The sequence below is a fragment of the Salarias fasciatus genome, chromosome 10 (genome assembly GCF_902148845.1).
Source record: "Salarias fasciatus chromosome 10, fSalaFa1.1, whole genome shotgun sequence".
Lineage (NCBI taxonomy): Eukaryota > Metazoa > Chordata > Actinopteri > Blenniiformes > Blenniidae > Salarias > Salarias fasciatus.
Genome location: NC_043754.1, coordinates 7,052,521 through 7,072,170, shown reverse-complemented (window position 1 = coordinate 7,072,170; position 19,650 = coordinate 7,052,521). Strand labels below are relative to the sequence as shown.

General features: G+C 43.2%; 2 protein-coding genes across 2 annotated transcripts; both read right to left on the bottom strand.

Annotated features, from left to right (window-relative positions):
* Positions 1–15: 15 nt before the first annotated feature.
* Positions 16–5,866, bottom strand: vps51 (VPS51 subunit of GARP complex). The gene is made up of 11 exons (XM_030101332.1): positions 5,463–5,866; positions 4,327–4,456; positions 4,071–4,217; positions 3,751–3,970; positions 2,234–3,143; positions 1,830–2,045; positions 1,607–1,690; positions 1,373–1,507; positions 1,154–1,275; positions 973–1,060; positions 16–889 (listed from the first exon to the last, which is right to left on the bottom strand). Exons 1-11 carry the CDS (start codon positions 5,646–5,648, stop codon positions 629–631), a joined length of 2,499 nt encoding a protein of 832 aa, XP_029957192.1. The 5' UTR covers positions 5,649–5,866; the 3' UTR covers positions 16–628.
* Positions 5,867–6,622: 756 nt separating this feature from the next.
* On the bottom strand, positions 6,623–17,593 carry frmd8 (FERM domain containing 8). The gene is made up of 11 exons (XM_030101382.1): positions 17,443–17,593; positions 15,775–15,872; positions 15,531–15,698; positions 15,175–15,276; positions 14,190–14,248; positions 13,095–13,261; positions 11,906–12,124; positions 11,694–11,817; positions 11,389–11,538; positions 10,637–10,865; positions 6,623–9,814 (listed from the first exon to the last, which is right to left on the bottom strand). Exons 2-11 carry the CDS (start codon positions 15,863–15,865, stop codon positions 9,702–9,704), a joined length of 1,422 nt encoding a protein of 473 aa, XP_029957242.1. The 5' UTR covers positions 15,866–15,872; positions 17,443–17,593; the 3' UTR covers positions 6,623–9,701.
* Positions 17,594–19,650: the final 2,057 nt, after the last annotated feature.

Genomic DNA, 19,650 nt, shown 5'->3' with positions numbered 1-19,650 from the left:
AAACACAGCTTCAGAGGCAAACATTCATACACTTTAATTTCAGACATATACAGAGAAGCCATCCAAAATTCTACAGAAACAGACAATGATGGACACATGCACAGAAAAACAGGATCATCTAGGCTGAAGGCAAAACCTGCTGTAGTTAATTTCACATATTAATAATCAAAAGGCATTCAGATCACAGAAAAAAAAAACATCCCATGAAAGTATTTCTAATGAGATTTTATTGTTCTGGATTTAACCGTTAATGATTTTGTTCACATTTAACATACTTCCTTCATGAGTTAAAAAATACAACACCTGGGGGTTTGCTGGCAAGCCCTTTGCTGCAGACAGAAGTTCAGTCTTTCACATTTTAAGACTTTTAATTCTCTGATATATTATTAAATCTGTTAGGATCATTCTGGTTCCAGGAATCTAAATGCAGACTGACCACAGCCACATTCTTGCTTTTAATCTTTTGGATTTTGCAGATGTCTCATAAATATTTATGAACAGGTGTAGAATATTTCCACTGAATGAGCTGACCACGGGAGAATACATTAATCAGTTAATATAAAAGAAGTGTCTGAGTTAGTAGCATGATTCCAGTGTCTGCTGTTTACTTGCAGCCTGTGCTGCATGTTTAACCCCTCTCACAGATGACCTCGATCACACTCTGCTCCATCGGGGCAGGGTCCAGGCAGCGGTGGGCAGAGCTGCCCACTATCTCATCCAGCAGGAAGTGCACCAGGTTCTCATCAGACACGAAGCGCCACAAGTACATCTGCAGGTAGTGACAGTCCACCTGGATCTGCTGCAGGCCGTATCGGCCAAAGGTGCGCAGGCGGACGCACTCGAGGAATGTCTTTAAGCTGATTTTTATAATTCCTGTCATCACAGACACCTGAAGGGGTAGAAAGCAGACATGAGTCAGTGAAATGTGAGAGATGCTTTTTCATTTGAAACCAGACGGAGATCTGCTCTCACCTTGTTGAACTCGACCGAGCTAAAGATGTCGATCCTCTCGGAAAACAGCTTGTGGATGTTGCTCAGAAGATTGGTGTCCATGGGAGCGCTGAAATTGGATAAGAGACAAAGACAATCAACTATGAACCATAGATTGTTGTCAGCACACAAAATAAAGTCAGTTTCTCTGTATCAGCAGAACCTGGGAGTGTAGCTGGCTGCGTAGCGGGCCTGCTGCCTGGAGCTGCTGTAGACAGAAAAGGTCCTCTTGCTGGAGTCGCTGCTGTGTGCCTTCCTCACGCCTTCTTCATACAACAGGCCCACCTGTAGTGCAGCAAACCCATCAAGCATCCTGCTCTCAAACCACACCGACTGATAAAAGGTCGAGGAAACACTGAAAGTTGTACGTGGGACGTCTGACCTGCACGTCAATTGAGGTTGTGTCCTCAACGACCCTCTTCATCACTGCACGGACGTTTCTTGGCTCGATAGTGTTAACCCAGTCTCGAGTTTCTACGCTTTTCCTGAGCATTTGAGAGATAATAAGTCCCTGAACCTGGGGAAAAGACAAAAATGAAAGATGATGAATACACCATCTAATATATTGCATTCAGATTAATGTTGGTTCTATAAAGCCTGTTGGCGAAGGACCAACCTTCACATAATGGTTGAGCAGTTTCTGTGCAGCCTCCCTGGCTTCAGTACATAAAGACGTGACAGGTGTAACAGGACTGTGATGCTGAGGAAATTCAGAGAGAAGAAAACATGTATTAGGATAAGCATTTCAGAGGGAAAGCAGCTCATTTTAAAGATTTGCAACACTGAAGATCAGTCAAACCTCTCTGGAGTTAACATGTCCTATTTCTGTAGTTCAATACCTGCGCAAGGAACTGTTCATCTGTGAGCGTGAGTATGTAGGAGATAGTCGAGGTTTCATAGTCCAGGCAGAGGCGAGACAGCAGCAATAAAAGCGCAGGAGGAGTCGAACCTCCCTTGTCTCCAGCACTCTCGCAAAACTGGCGAGAAGACTGGCACACAAACTTGATGAAGCTCACGACCAGACTCTCGCGCACTCCCTGGCTGCAGAATTCACCCTTCAAGGACACAGAAATAGCTGTCATTTGGGCTGCAATAAAACGGAGTGAAACAAACTGAGTCCATACTAAAATAACAACTGGGGCAATTTCAGCTGTGGTAATATTGAAGGAGTGCTACGAACTAGAGAAAAAAGAAAAGGTGATTATTGAAGGAAAACAAAGATAAAACACAAAAAAGTCTTCACCTTGAAGTACGGCTTGTTAGAGAACGTAATGTCCTTCGCTGTGAAGAGATGCACTGAAGCCAACACGGACTTGATCTGATTGAGGATGGAAGCTGACAGAGAGGAGAGGAGCTCTGGCAGGCTGGTTGGGGCATCTCGGCCGGAGGCCGCCCCCCCGAGATGAACCCCTCCTCCCGCCACGGCGCCGCCGGCAACAGAGAGCCGGGGGGTTGCCAGGGCCTGCCTCACGTCTGTCAGGCTGTCCATGTAGAAGCTCTGCAGCGCCGAGAGGTACTGCTTGACTCGCTCTGTCGCTGCTCGCACCACGATCTCCGTGCCCTTGTTGGGCACGTCCGAGCCCGGCAGCAGCTTGGCCACGGCCTGAAGTCTGCGGTGGAAGCGGTCGAGTGCGCGCACCAGCAGGGAGTTGTCTCCAACGCTCTTCTCCTCCTGTATCCTCCGCTCCACCAGCGAGAAGTAACGGGCAGCCAGGTCGTCCACGAAGGCGTGGAGCTTACCGTTCGCCATTTGAGGAATGTTTTTGGAAGCCAGTTCACCGCTTTGAGCGTGGTTGATAAACAGTTCTTGATAAGACGTAATTACTAAACACAAGCTGCTCACAAATTCGTTGCAGCCTCTGTCGATAAACTCCAGGATGTCGGTGTTGGAGGTGGGAGAAGGAAGGACGCTGCTGTTGGGGGAATTATCAGCTGGAGATCCGGCGGCTGCGGTGGAGGACGGCCTCTGCGCAGAACTATCTTTGACGGCGGATGGATACGGTCTTATCTCTGCTTCCAGGCCCTGCAGGTCTGACTCCAGCCGTGACCGGGCATGGCTCAGGAATTTATCACAGAGCTCTTCTGCTGGTTCATCCAACTGGAGCAGGAGTTCTACACACTCCGATAGGTCTTTGGCACTTGTTCCACCATCCCTGCAAGCATGGCAAACACAGGCGTTAGCCTCAATGTTACTTTCAACAAATACTGTAATATTAATACAGTTAAAGCACATTATAGGCAAATCTATTGATAAAAGTAAAAAAATGCATGTTAGTCTTCTTGAACAAACTATATGAAATAATTTCAATTGTAAAAATGGAATGTATACAGATACTAATAGTGATATCTATTTCAAGTTAATGAAAAAAGTAAAGTAGAGCTGAAGAACTGGGAGAAAATCCATTTTCTTATCTTCCTTGCTTTTAGAAGTGTTAGTGTTGGAATACACGGGGAAGGAAGAGATAAGCTTTTTGCATCATCTCGAAATTATATTTCTACAACAAATTATTTGTCACACAATAATGTGCTATAGCAATATTAGTATCGACCGATTGCTGCTGTAATGAGAGTCATGGAAGTGGATTTTCAGGCTTATGTGAGACAAAATAAACTGAAATTTTGTAAAGAAAGATTACAAACAACAAATGTGATGTAGGAAATTGTTTTTTTCTTATTTCTGGTATTTATAGACCACACTAATCCACACTTCTTTTTCAATGAATCAGAAGCCTCTTTTGTCACCTTTCATCAAATTCTCACCTGAACTTCTGTCGGAGTTCCTGCGCCAGCTTGTCCATGATGGCATGGCAGTCATCTTGAATCCCCTTAAATGACGGCAGGTGGCTGTACTGCTGCAGCACACAGCGAGCACGGCGGTGGGAGCTCACTGCCTGGGAATAAGCCTGCAGCTCCAGACACTTATTGAGCCTCGCAGGAAGTTCAAACAGAAATTGCAGCTTCCTTAGCAGAGTGTGAACCCCTGATGTTGAACAGGACAAGATTGGGGAAAAAAATGAATGTAACCACCATAAGTCACTGATAATAGATGAAGCCCAACCAAATGGCGGTTTAGGTCTCACCTGAGAGTTTTGTTATCTGCGTATGTTGGTCCTGAAGAGTTCCACTGATCCGAGCACTGAAGTCAGTGATTGCTGCCATGTTAGCAGACAGACAGTCCATTTCATCTTCCATCTTCTTGAAATCATTCTTCATCTTTCGAATGGTGTCTGACACAAGGAAGCAACAACAACAAAAAAAAAAAAAACAGTTTAGTTTTCCAGGTGTGACTGATGAAACTACAGCCGGCATTTCAACAGCAGTGAGCGCCCTCTTCACCTGTAGCAGATATGAACTTGTTGTAGTTTTCATATACCAGTGTCTGCATGTCGCTGTCCAAGGAACGGATTTGTTTCACCATGCAGGTCTCCTGGTCCATCAACTCTGCGAGGGAGCACTCTCTTCTCAGCTGGACACACATCACATAATGATCACACAACTTACTAATGAACAATGTATTCAACCACTAAAATTACAACATATGATTGCTGTTCCCACAAAATATTGTGTGAACTCAATGAACTCCAGCTTGTTTGTGATTTATTTTCTTGTAAAATTGGGATTCGATACACAACTACATATTTTTATGCCCTTTTGAATTATACTACATGACAGCTCATTATCAGTGGCGTAAAGTAAATAAACTTTCTTGCACTGTAATTTCGTAGTATTGTTAAGAACAATTTTGCTGTTAAGAATTTTTCTTGAGAACAGGTCTTCTCTTTATGCCCCATTCATCATCTCCAAACTCTTTATGATTCATTTTTCCAAGTGGTGGTTAGTGCTGTCGCATCGCAGTGAGAAGGTCTTGGGTTCAATTTCTGTGCGCACATGTTCCCTCCATGCATGTGTGGGTTTCCTCCAGGGACTCCAGTTTGCAGCCATATTCCAAAAACAAGTATGTGAGGTTAACCAGTAAACCTCAGTTGCCCTCTAGGTGTGAATGTGATTATGTATTTGCCCTGGGATTGACTGGTGGCCTGTCCAAGTTCTACCCTGCCCTTTACCCTGCTGGGATTAACTCCAGCACAAGACAGTGGTATCGATGATGGATGGATGGATGGATGGATGGATGAATGAATATAAAAGTGCAGAAACTGGGTCAGAACAGATCCAGCTGCAGCTCCAGCTGTGATCTGCTGCTGATGATAGTGTGTCTGTCAATGCGCAATGATGTTGTGCGCTTAATTTCAAAGTTGGCACAAAATAGTCTCTGCACTGTTTACATAGTTTCAATGGTAATTATGTAAAGGATCTGGACACTTACAATACAATACAATAGAGAAATCCTTAAGTGGTTGCATACTTTGAAAGTTAGCAGTCCCACTTCAGCACATAACACTGATTTAAAGGAAAGTCTGAGACCTGATACAGTCTGGTCAGATGGGGAACAGTGGCTGTCAGTGTTTCCACACCTTGTTCAGGTAGACCTCCGGGTCGAAATGGGGCCCATTGATGTCGCACGGATCCAGAGACTCCGGCTGCTCCACAGCCTTCCCCTCCTCGTTTAGGCCGTAGTAGAGCTTCAGCATGCCGTGCACCCTGCGTCTCCTCCCGTTGTCCTCAGACACCGAAGCCGAGCCGTCCGCCTCTCCGTCCATACTGAAGTCCTCCGGCCAGCTGAGACGATCCAGACGGTAAACAAAGACCAGTAGACCCCTCTCAGGACTGACAGCTAAACGACGCCGTTCCTAAACGGAAACTTCGAGCTCCACAATGAGCAATGTAAACTTAGTTAGGAATAATAATAGTTATTTTAACAGAAACAATCAGGAGTTCACATATTCTACCGGACACAAGCTGCTAGCTGGAAGCTTCCCTGCTTCCGGGTTCGGAGCCTATCAGCTGTTACGTCGTCAAACTGTGCGTCATCTCAGCCAGGGACGCAGTTATGTAGTTTTTCGTGAACCCGGAAGTCAGCAGAAGGAACACAAAAACCACAACAATTAGATAGAGTGGCTAACTTCTCATTCGCACTCTCAGATTATGCCAATGAAGAGCATCTAAATGACACATATGTAAAGTATGATCACAACTAAAACCAACTCCCTAATCTCTGTGTTTTAATCTGATTCGTAGTCAGAATCATTAAAGAATCTGAATTGCTTTCATTCATTCATGTTCGGGCTGTTTATCCTTTTCAGGGTCATGGGGACCTGGAGCCAATCCCAGCTATTTATGGGTGAGGGCAGGGTAAACCCCGGACAATTCTCCAGTCCATCACAGGGTCTTATCTTTAATTAATTTCTTTGTAAAGCACTGCAAATTGCCTTGAGTCTGAATAGTGCTGTAGAAAGTAAAATTTCCTTGAGAGGCCTGGTGATGAAGAGCATATGAACTGAAAAGCCTACTGAAAGCATCAAACTGTTTCTTGGTCTACTGTAAAACGTATATGGTGTGTGTTCAAAATGTTTTGTGCATGTGCAAATCAGTTTTTATAACAATATAACTCCAATCAAAGCCATTTGTCTTTCATATCGCATTTTCGTCCAAACTCCAAAAGAAGCTTAGACAAACTAATATAAAGTAATAATGGGAAAAGCTACTTGAGACAAAGATGAATGTCAACAGTCTGAAAAGAAAACAGGTTTCATTTTATTGGTCAAATGTTCAAAAATGTGACAAATAAGCCATACTGCATAATGGACAACACCAGAGTGGAATATTTTGTAATTTTATTCAAAAATTGTAATTATAGAGTAAATACCTTTCAAGTGCAAAAAAAAAAAAAAAAAAAAGTCTAGAAGAGTATTAACAAAAAACATTTTAATATTAACAACGTCATGTAATTCTTACATCCTTGCACACAAATAGTATCATAAAACAAAATTTATTAATAAGACAATACTTTTTCAAATCACCGCAGGTCCAAGATGTAAGTCGGGTTCATTTCAGAACAAATCTACAACTGTCAGTGTCTAAACGGAGTCTGTTACTATGCTAAGAAATCATATGTGAGATGTTAGATTAAACGAATATGGCTTCAATACACTTAGGCAGTGAGCAGTGGAGCAGGAAACTCCACCATGTAACATATATTGAGAAAGTCTGAGAAACGGACTTAATTCAAAAAGCATGGATTTGAACAAATTCAAAAATGACCACTGGGAAGAACCACGCCACACTACGCAACACTGTTCACCATCAATCACTCAGTATTCTCACATCAAATAGGAAAAATGAAATGTGTCATCTAGTTAATAACGTTAGAAACAAACCAGGGCATTACCAAATCATCCTTTGCTTTTATAACAACGTGAAAGAAACAAAAAGGCACTTAAGTTTCTGCAGTGGCTGTTTGAGAAGATGATTAGTTTGACCTAATTCTTCATCGTCGTATACAAACAGTGACAAGTATGTGAAAAATGAAAGTAAAAATACCTCTAAAGTTAACAAACTGCTGATGTCAAAGGTTTATAAACAGTGTATTAGTATTCATAGTGCAGCATCACATGATGTGCAGACTGTGGGAATGCCTAACCCTACAATGTGACATGCATAGTGTACGTTTGCAACAATATACTGGACTCCCATAGGGCGGTTACAGACAGTAGCTGGCATACAAGACGAAGCGTAAAAAAAGTAAGGACATTCTGCAAGTTTGCATGCTGAGGAGAATCGGAGAGAATTCATGACACCACACCGATGCCAGAGGAGGATGTACGTTCAAGTGGAAGGCGTTTTATAAAGACAAGGACCCTCTTTCCATGGCCGTTCAGTGAGGTGGGTTTGTACAGCAAAATCAGAACCTGCATATATTAGTGGCATCAGGGTGAAGCTCGGAGACACACCCAAGAGACTCGGCAAGTGGGGCGTTAAGGGAGCACACCGGGCTTCAGCATGGTGGACAGACTGAGACTTCAGCAGCGGGGTTAATTGGTCAAGGCCACAAAGAGCAGTCACTGCTCACTCTAAGATACAGGACGTCAGATTTTCAGTCAGAAAGATGCAAAAGCAAACTCAAAACGACCAATCAAAGAGTTGCAAATCCTCAAATAATGACGTAAACAGCTCGCCGCAGACTGATCATTTGAGTAATCCCACTCTGTTCCTCGAGATGTTGCAGTGAGTTACTCTACTGTTCTCCCTACTTTCAGTCTAAAGACAGAAGGAACAGTAGCAGCAGATTCTGACAGGAGAAAGAAGTAGAAACTTAATGAGGGCTACAGATCTGAGGAGCAGTGACTCACTGCTGCCACCCAGTGCACAAAAGTGGAATTACTTAAAGCCTACAGATTGCGCCTTTATAACTGCGTTACACCTCTACATTGGTTCATTCATGCCTTGATATTACCGGTAAGTTTATCTCACAGACTGGAACATTCGTACCATTGATGGTTTACTCTTCAAGAAACATCCTGAAAAGACTAAAATCTGAAAACTCATTGCCACAAAGCTGATACCTGAAAGATGTCCTGAAAGAGGTCATGGAGACATCGCAAACTTCTGTCTGAATTAAGGAGTGCTAGTGAGACTGACAGCCAGGAGGAGGAGTTTTTTTTTGTTTTGTTTTTTGCTGGAGGATGCGTAGATATAGAGCTGCCTCAGTTTTCTGTTGCTAATCTGGTCTTGTAAAACAAATGATGGAGTTGGGACCTGTGTATCAACACGAGGTGTACACATGGCGCAACATTTAGAAGATTGTCTTTGAATGTAACATGCCAACAGGATAAAACAGCTCTATATGGCAGGGTGTTTCCAAGGTTTGATTGTTCATTTTAGTTTCAATTTAACTTTTTAATTAGTCCAAATCCGTTTGAGGACTTGATATTGTGATCAATTCGTGGCAGCATTAGTGCACTAAATTTCAACCTTCAAACTACATTTGCACACGTCTGCTTTGACAACTATGAATAGCAACAGATGTCACGAAAGAGGGACGCACTGCCTTGCTTTCTTTCCATGATGACCTGGCAGATTCTGGGTCAAAAGGTTAAATTCCCGTACTCACAAGAAGCCTCCACAACACGGCCAAGGTGCGCTCATGCGGATCTCGTCTGAAGAGGCTTCACCTCCCTTTTCATGAGGAGAAGGCACTGGCAGTTAGAAGCAGCAGACCAGGGCGAGCACGCCTTCACATCAGCCCCTAAACTTGTTTGTCATGCTGACTGTAAGGAGGTGGTGGTGGTGGCGGCAACGTTTGCACTTTAGAGGAGGAGTGACTACAACTACAGGGCTGATTGCAACACTGACGTTCAGTCCCTAATAAGGTAAAAAGAGGTAATGCAGTGGTCACACTGGTTTGAGGTGTCGCTCTTTCGGCTAATCGTGGTAAAGTGGCTGCAGAACGTACAAGCAGCCGTCGCTGTTTGAGGATTTCTCTAAGGCATGTGTCGAGACGTTATGAAAGAGGTCCATCGCGTGTTCTTGATGCAAGGCCATCGAGTGAACAGCCACTTCAATTCAACCTTGGAAGCATAACTGATAAATCATTTTGTGTTTCACATTACTGTACTCTCCTAATATACACAACTTCAGAAGATAAATATTCTCGCTCACGCTTACATACCTCTCGCTTGGTCCTTTACATGTACATATATTAGCGGATAAACATCTCAATTCCTTTTGTTTTCTTCCCCCCAGTCGTTTCTATCTTCAGTGTCAATGTTCAGATTTGGTCTTGGAGAGGAACGGAGCCCAAGTCATCAGCGACTTTAACCCTGCTCCAGACTTTCTGTCACTTGCACAGCAGAGTAGGCGGGTACGGTCGCCTGCCGTGTGAAGAAAGACGCAGCTCTTTTCGGCTTCAAGCGTTTGATCTCTTTTCCTGAAAAGATAAAATGGACAAATAACTTTATCACTATATTGTGCAAAGTGATGTCAGGGGCAAAAGTTTTAGGGAAATTATACAAGAGCAACCTCTGCAGAGTCAGCAGGTGTAAGAAAACATTCTTTAACTGAGCAAGATTTGAAATGAGTTTCGTGTTTCAGTAAATATTCTGAATACCATCAACACCTAAGAAGCTTAATCTTGGTTTCTGAGATACAGAAGCTTGAAACAAAGTCTGTGTGGAAAAAGAACCTAAAAGAATAAATTATTCTAGAATTTATAATTCATCTAAATGACGTGCAGATAACATTGGTATTGTGTGGATCAGTAATTTCAGAACAATACATCAATCTCTCCTGTTAATCTTGCGGTGCAAAGCCTTTTCATTTCCCTTTCAATAGAGAACAAGCATGAAAGAAACATCTGTGGGACGAGCAACAAAACTGAGTCACAAAAACTTGCACCAAATTTTCTGACTCTCTGTGCTTAAGTTTATATTTCAATTTATTTCCATTTTTTGCAAATCATGATTTGTGTTTTGCAAATGCAAGGCAGTTATTTTAGGAATAACAAACTCAAAATGTCTGGAATGAATAGAAGAATAAAAAAGACTGAGTATTACAGGTTTTTTTTTTTGTTTTGTTTTTTGTTTTAAGATTATGACTAGCTTTCAAACCGTCTTGTGTCAGAAACTAAAGACAATAGCCCCTTACAAAAATGTCCACACTGCTGTTTGGGTGTGCTGACACTGTTTATATAACTCAAGAGGCAAACTGAAGATGCCGCCTCTGCTGCAGTCAGCGGCCCTGCAGGACTCACCGTTGTCCACGTAGCTGATGGTGTTCAGCGAGTGGACCCGGCTGCACACCACGCTCCCTTGTCTTTGCAGCATGCCGCGCCGCCCTCCCCGCCCGTTCTTCTTGCTGCCCTCTTGCTCGGCGGGCTGCCGGGACTGGCCGGCCTCGCCGTCCGTCTCGGCGGCGGCTCCTCCTTCAGACGCGGTCTTCAGCTCCACGCAGAACTCGATGAAGCCGCTCATCAGCTCGGCCTGGTGGGCAGAGGAGAGGAAAACATCGGCTCTGACCCCTAATAACGGCGTGGAATAAACAGCTGTAATAGACTTTTTAATAGTATCTCAGAGAGACACTGGCACATTAGGTCCACATTGTCATCTCTGGATTACAGCCTGGGGTGATTACGCTCACTTCCTCTGTCATTATGGAACATCTCCTCACCGTACAGCAGCTCAGACAGACCGGAGAAGCAGTCGTTAAGTGGCGACATTAAAAATGTGAGCACAACGAAATTACTGATTTTCCAGGATTTGACAACAGTGTGAAGTGTTGCTCTGCCGAAGGATCAAATGAGCGCAACAGCAGCAACTAATACTGAGAACCTTTGAAGCGGCAGGTGAAGCGCGGCTCCCCGGAGGTGCGTGCAACGCCCTCTCTCCTTAATGAACACACTTGACTGTGAGGCGCACTTGAAAAGACTCCGTGTGTCGTGTTCAGGCAGCGAGACGCTCTTCAACAGAGACGTCGTTTTCTTTGATTTCGCCGCTTTCTTCTGACCTGCTTTGAGTAGATTTTCAGCAACTTGTTGACGGGAGTGCCGTCTTCCTCTCCGTCGAACTCCAGCCACAGGATGTGCGAGTCGCCCTCCTCCTCGGGGTAGCTGTGGTCCCAGGAGAGCTCGCTGAAACGCAGGCCCAGCAGCACATGCTGCACCGCGGGGAGAAGAAGAGGACGTCACTTTCTACAACTCTGCAGTGAGCCTCAGTGGTTTAGTTCATTTGCATTGAAGGGAAAAAAAAAAAAGAGGAGGAAATGTGTTGAAAATCCTCATCAAGAATTGACCTTGACAATTCAGGGCTCACCTTCTCTTTCGCATCCATCACATACACTCCCTCGAGGCAGATCCCCACGTTCACGGCTTTGCGTTTCCCTCGCTGCAGGATCCCCTGAGCCGGCTTGTCAATCTCTCCAAAGAAGAAACCGCACCTGTTTGTGGATTTGATGTTAGTTGGACCCTGAGGAGATTTGAAGCCCGTCAATAATGAGTCCAGTGACGGTGCGTAAGGCAGCCCACCCGTAGTAAGGCAGAGCGTGACATGTGCTGAGGTACTGGTGTAGCAGCTGTGTGGGCTCGGGAGGAGAGCTCCCAGCAGACGTGCTGATCTTTCTGTACTCGTCCAGGAGGTTCTGCTCCAGCCCGGCGTGCCTGCTCGACTTCCCTCGCAGCGTGGAGAACAGCCCTCCGCTGCCCATGACCACGTGAGCCGGCAGATAGGAGGACAGCTTCTTTTCCCTGCAGAGAGCAGAAGCACAAAGGTTTGGACGATGCGTTCAGGGCATTTTGGTCAAATAAACAGAATATCATGACACATGAAGTGTAAAGACGTACAGATGTAAACCAGGCTGTAACTGTAACTTTTATCACGCATCTTTTAACAGCATTTGAAACAAACTTCAGCAGAGAAGAAAGAAGCCCATTTCCTGAACGAGAGACTCTTCTCATAAATGTCGTTTTGTGCATTGCTGCACTCACAGACCCACAAATAATTAGAAAAAACACTGCGGTGTCACAGCATAAGTGTTATCAAGCTTTAAAAAAAAATGAATCAAGCAAAAAGCCTGCTTCACACAAAAGGATGCTGTTGACCTTTTTTCATAACGCCTGTGGATTTTCATCAAATTGCAACATGTGGCTGATTGTGCTGGCGCACTCCGAGCCGCTCCGTCTGCCTGATGCCCTTTACAGAGGCACGCCAGCTGGGTGGTGCTCTTTGTTTTTTTTTTAAAGTGCTCACATTTTTTTCAGTACATTGAGCTGCAGCGAGGCTTTTTTTTTTTCTCCCCTCAAGACTTCACGAAATGATGGACAGCAGAGTCATAAAGTGCCTCTTCATTTTTAGCTGTGACGGGGTCACGAGGGCACTTCAGCGACTGCTGGAGTCACAAAGCACAAGAGTCAAAGCCGATCGCGCAGCGATAAATGTTGACTTATTTTTATCATCTGAAGTGAGTGTTCCTTTTACAGAAAATGTCAGACAGCTGATTCATTCTTAACTTAACATCAGCGCACACTGACGGCACAATTACATGCTGTCAAAATGAACTCATTTATTCAGAGGAGCAATGCATGTTTTTTTATTAAATGCATTTATGAAAGACTGATGCCGCCGTCAGAAGCTAAAGTTAGCAGATTGGTGATTTAGTGCAATATTAACACAAGAAACATGTTTTATTCAAGAAAACCAGCGACGTGTCAAACTGACCTTATGGAGGCGGTGAACTGTTGGCTGTCCAGAGCAGTTCCCTCTTCCAGAGCGACGGTCAGGGCTCCGAGGCCGTTCCAGTGCTCGGGGTCACAGGGGTACCGGCTGGTCAGGATGTTACTCCGGGCCTCCTCGTAAAGAAGCCGCAACACTCCCTCATCGTCAATCTGCTCAGGAGGGAGACAGCAACGACAACTCACCAACAGTTCAGAGCTATTTTCACTAAGATTTAAGGCTCTTACAAGTTTTAGCATTCTGAGAAAAGATTAATAACCTAGTACACTTTGAGATTTAGCTTTCATAAACTTTGATTTGACAGTAAATTTGACTGGACGATGCCGAGTTAACAGCTACAACCAACTTTAATGGGTAAGATCATGTACATCCTATACCTCTACCACCAGTGTGATCAGGTTATAAGTAAATACAGTAGATTGGTTCTTTTCTCAATAACTAATCTGCAAGCTGCTGTCTCGGTGCAGCACTGGCAAGCTCATTTTCTGCTGCATTTCTATTGGCTGGTGGTAGCTTCAGCTGGTCAGACTGTGCAGTGTAGAAGACTGCAGTCATAAATCTCTGGCTGTCCATGGGAATCCGCCACACTTTCTGACATAAAACGTAAGATTTTACAGCAGGATAAAAGATATTGTCATGATTATACTTCCTCTGTCTAATACAGCCTTATTAGCTTCTACTCATTTAGAAAAAATAGATTTGTTTTTATTTAATTTTTTTTTTTTTTATCTCAGTTGACTGGAATTTGGTTTGATGATTATAGAAACGTCAACAATCTCTGATTTATTCATTTATATTTCATTTGAGGCTGTGTGCCCACTGCTTTTATAATGAGGTTTGATATAAGGACTTGCAGATCCCCAATGAAGCCAATAAAAGAGTGAATCTCCCTTTTAGAGCATCCTCATTATAAACAATGCACTCTGCTGACTTTCAAAGTCCTCACTGTGGAGTACTCTGCGTTATGTGAGTCAGCAGCTTTCCAAACTTTGGACCCTTGATACCCGGTGATGGATAATGCTGTCTTCATAATTCACTCATTTGTAGGATTAATGAATGCCTGTGCGGATCTAATCATACCTGCAGCTCTTTGGACTTGGGATAAAAGACGTTGCGTCTGTACTGGAGACACGGTTCGTCTGAGGAAAGAGCAGAGGACAATGATGATACATTACTAGTGTCTGTCTTTTTCAGCCTCATTGTCCAAAGTGGATGAGCGAGAGCAGAGACAGCTGGAGTGTCCTCCAACACGCCGCGTTCAGGCTTTCAGTCCTGCTTGGTAGATGGAATTTACTCCACAATGACAAAAAACACACACAAACAACATCTTAAGTGATTATACAGAATCTCTGGACACATTTGCGCTTCATTAGTAGTAAGCTGTCCACAGGTCACCGCGTCTTTCACACTGTTTAAAGAAAGGACACAACTCCAATGTGAGCATTTCACAAGCGGAACTATGAAGAAAAGAAAGCGATGCCAGACTGTGAGTCAGTGTCTCTCATCTCAATTCCAGCTTCTTACTCATGCTGATGTGTGTGTGGGTTGTGTCTGCAGATGAGCCGCAGGACCAGCAGCTCCAGGATGGGATAAACTCCAAATATTATTTCATCAAGGAGGAGGCTGCTAATGAGCAAATTAACCTGTAATTTTTTACTGAAGCTGGTTTAACTATTTTTTTTAACATACAATTTTGCAAAAATTCTTCTTTATTTAACCAAACTGTGGAACTAAACATCACTTTAAAACGAATTGAAAGAAAACACCTGTACACACATCCTGTTTGTTCCAGATCCTTATATTTTCAGAATAAGGTCTACTGGTGTGTGGTAGGGTGGATATGGAGCTCTCTAAGACGTTGGGTTTCATCACTGGGTGACAATATAAGTGCTGAAGTCAAAGAATCTCTTACTTCACATATTTTCATTTAATTTTTGAGCCGTTGTTCGATGGCTTCACTTCTCACAGCCTGGTTTGGATGAAATGAGAACAGAATAATGACTGGCAGTAAAGTGGAGTCTTAACGGTGCATGTTAACACAGCAACATCCACGCCAATGTCTCACCTTGTGAAATGTCTTCCTCTGAAGCCTCAGTGAAGCGATACAGCAGGTCCTGCCACTGCCGGCACAACTTGTACGGCTGATGCCTCGCTTTCAGCTGCAGCTCTGAAAAAAGCAATACATTTACATGTGTCATCTATATTATGCAATGGGACAGCAGGAGATTAGGCAAATACGTCAAATGCAATAATGTCCAGTTTTGTGATAACAATAGGACTATCCAGAAATGCATTTTTTTTTCCCCCTCGGGAAGCGGATAATCTTTTTTTCAATCCTGCATGTCCTTAACAATAAATTAGTGATATGTAGTTCAGACCTATTATGTAATCAGTGGCGTTTCATTTAAATAAAGTTCTCACCGAGCAGTGGGGAAGAGAGCCAGAAGGCAAACGCATCCTGAGCAGAGTCAGGAATATGAAGAGCCTCTCGAACGCTGCGGCCCAACTCCTGCACCGTGACGCTGCCCAGCCCCTCCACCGATAAGTGAACCGCGCTGTCTCCAAACAAGTACACAAGCACGTCCTGAGCTGTGGGAACAAAAACACAAGTCATTACGGTAGGAAGCGAAACGGCACCAGGCAGAAACAGTTTGTTGAGACGTACGGCGGGAAAGTGTTGCAGAGGAAGCAACGCTTCCTCTTTGTGAGTGGTCGTCCGATGAGTCTGGAGGAAAACTGCAATCGTCTCCTTCCATTTCTAATCTGAAACACAAAGGAGAAACTGGAATCAGTCACAACATCACCGGGTGTGAGCGCCGAAAAGTCCTCTACAGACAGACTGAGACTACAAAACTATTGTGGGAAAGAAAAACATCGAGAATAAAGCGAGGTGGAATATTAAACGTTACCTTTAAACAAGGTTGTCAGATTTGCAGTTCTCACTTAATGCTCAAAAGCACAACTGGGCAAGCTGGTTTGCTCCTCCCTTCAGGCAATATTTAAACTCGTTTAAACCTCCTAAAATAAGGCGATCGAAGTCTTCTACGCCCAGACATGCTCTCTATTCACTTCCTGTGACACTTGTTTTTTCAATATCACTATAAATCCATGGCAACGCCTGATTTTCATTGTTTTTCTAGAGACTATTGCTTTCCACAAAAAAACTACAGAACCTGGCAGCACGTGTTGGAAGATGAGTAAAGCTGGGAATATTATTTCAAGTATAGTGAGGATAGGCCTAGTGCCTTCCTTTTTCATATTTGGAAATTAAAAAAAATGGTCTAAGAACTGGACGATTTGGCACCTACAAAGATCATTACGATCGATAAACAATGCAGTCTGTCACGTTGCAACTTTTAATGCTGATAATGAGGACACAGTTCAGAGCAGAAGTTTCAAAACACGTAAAAAAAAAAAACTGGTATCTACCAGTACTGCAGAGTCATCAAACACACTGACTGGCTTCCAGCTGTGGACAGCAGCCAACCCCAATATGAGCTCCATTCAAGGAGCAGAAGCCAATCTTACTTTGAGGCATAACCACCATGTCTGTATATCTATTTGTATAGCAATCGCTTGCCCAATAACAGTTGATTGTCATAAATATGTTTGAGTCCAGCTTAATCATTGTGAATATCAACTGGTTTATTCAGTCCTACATCAGAATACGTTCTGGATGTTGGCAGCATCTCAGGTTGTGGGGAAACATCAGTAAACAAAATGATTTAAAAAAGACCAACAGATTGTAGCATCAAGAGAGAGTCCATATTACACTTTCCTCTGTACTGTATTGATGCAATCGCACTAGTTTGTTTAGTTCTGGCCTCACTGTGAAGCAGAAGGAACAACCTCCCACCCAGAGGACTCCTGATCTCACCCTGCTGAACTTTAGGCGTCCTTCACCGAGTCACCGTCTGTCAGAGCCTTTCAGACACAGCCTGACACGGTGTTTCTGTGGAGGAGAACCAGACCCAGTCCTCCCGGGGCCCGAGGGACTGCGGTCATGAGTTGGCTCCCTCAGATGATTGTCCTTTACGTGTCGACACACAACAAGCAGCGGATACTTTCCTGGGAACGCGTCAATTCAATAAGCCGACGATAGCCGAGAGCTGAGCCGAGCCTTTCCCCCTTCTCAGTGGAAATGTGGCTCACGCCGAACGTCACGGGCTTATTTATAGACATAAATACATTTTATTTATCAGGCTGATGGAAACTATTCGCCCACTTGTGCTCCCTCCCCCGTTAGCTAACTTTCGGTGGTTTGTTCAGCAGTCCGACACACAAAACAACAACAACAAAAAAACAAGTTACGGAAACAACACGCCACGTTTACCTTCTTGTCACTTCTCGTTAGCTTCCCTCCACTCGCCACTGCTGGTCTGGATGCGAGAAATGTGTAAAAACAGTCACAAAGTGCATTAGCGGAACAGCAGAACTCTGTTATCTGCCTGACTGCAGCTAGCCAGCGGGCTGCTAGCTTTCCGGGCAGCTGCAACAGTTACGGAGTGTGCGCGCGCCGGATGATCCGGGCTTCCTGAATCACTCCTCCTCCGTGGGTGTGACAGACTTTCTGGGAGACGTTCGGTCACCACAAAAGAAGATTCCTTTCGTATATCAAATGTAAATGAATTCAAATGTCACTACGTGATTCTTGCAGTGCAAAAATTATAGTGTATGTTAAACATTGCACACTGAGGACGAGCCTACTTCCATCGGGATAAAAAGACACAATCCCAAAAATGACTCTAAGACGTCAGAGGGCGCGTAAAAATGTCACGTGATCTTGACGTAACGACAGCTGGAATTTTTGGAATTTTTAAAGCAACATGAGCTGAAAAAGTTGAACTAATAAAATTACAAAAAATAAATAAAAAAATAAATAAAATAAAATAAAATAAAATAAAATAAATGAGTCCCTCTTTCAAACCCATCGAGCCTGCACACAATTTGTCTATTGATAGTACTTTAATTTCATGAATGTATTTGCTCAAGTCACTGTAAGCAAAGTTTAAAATGACCATACATCACATTCTGCATTCAGCCTGAGCTGCCGCTAATCCTCCAGTGGTTGATATCGTCCTCATCCAACAAATATTCTGAAATAGGATCTCAACTGAGTCAGCTGCACCTGTTTAGAAACTTACAACAAGGTACCTTTTGTTAGTTTTGTCCAGATACACTTCACACGTTTTTCTTTTTTGTCATCACCAGACATTAATTCTGATCAAACAAGGAACCAAAAACACTTAGGTACCTTGTCCTTTATTTATTGTAATTCTGCTATATTCTTTTTTTGTGCAAATTAAGAGCAAAAAAAGAATTTGACTGAAGAACGACAACAGCAGCAACAGCAATGGTGATAACAACAAATATAAAGATCATAATCGGGGAAAAAAACAATACATCCAAACAAAGTAAACATTGGATCCATTGATTCTATTTCTTAAGTTATCTAAACGTTCTCCTTTATGAATTTTGATTAAAAAAAAGAAGAAGAAAAAAGAAACAAGAAGATAATCACCTCATGGTTTATGCAACATGTCTTTACAAACATATTTATACCTCACCGGGGTTTTCAAAGTGTCGGGGGACAAACACTCTGACTTCTACAGCATGTTGCCCCCCAGCCTCCACAACTCTCAGACCACACAAGCTTTATAGAACACTTTGGTTGAATGCTCATGTACATGTCTTTTATTGAAATCTGCTCCTGCTGAAATGATTTTGCACAAGAGGTTGTAAACTTGTGTCCATTATACTAAAATCTTCCCTCAGACCACAAAGTTTTTCATGAAGTTGTTTGGTGTCACGCATGGGAAGCTTGTCCTACACTTTGGAAACTACTGATTCGCCCAAAACAGATTACATCCAAAGGTAAACGACTTTAGTTGAGCTGAGAGATTGAAGGAAAATTAAATTGTAATCTGAATTAAAAAATATTTTTATGTTGCTATTTCAGTTTTATAACCTTCAGATGATTCATTAGAAACAAAGGCACCACACATTTCACTCTGCAACTCTCATCCACCTGACGCAGGTGTATAACTGCAAGAGCAGCAGATTGAGTATTAACCAATGTGATTAGCAGCTTTAACAAAGGGGTCACCGCAGAGGACGCACTTGATGGCTTTCACTGCATTACTGACATCGATTAATCAATCTTCTTAATCCGATTCCTTTCACTGACTCGGAGAGGAGAGGCAAGGAGAAGAATCTGTTATGTAGGGACATGCATTAAGTCTTAACGGTGATCACATCGAGAAAGAAAAACCAAATTCACTCCGCCACACATTTTGTAACTTCAAACTTTAATAAGTCCTCAGTTATTTTGTGTCATAGTCTCATTGCACAGCTGAGCATTTTGCCTTGTGCCACTCTACAATCAGCATTATATCTTGGTTTTTTTGTAAGACCAAAACTTCTTTTGAACACTGTCTCAAATGTTACTGTTTATCCAGTAAATTGTTTTTTCTTCTGACACAGACAATTATTATGAGAATGCAATTAACAGTGTACATCACACTCAAAAGCAATGGAATGA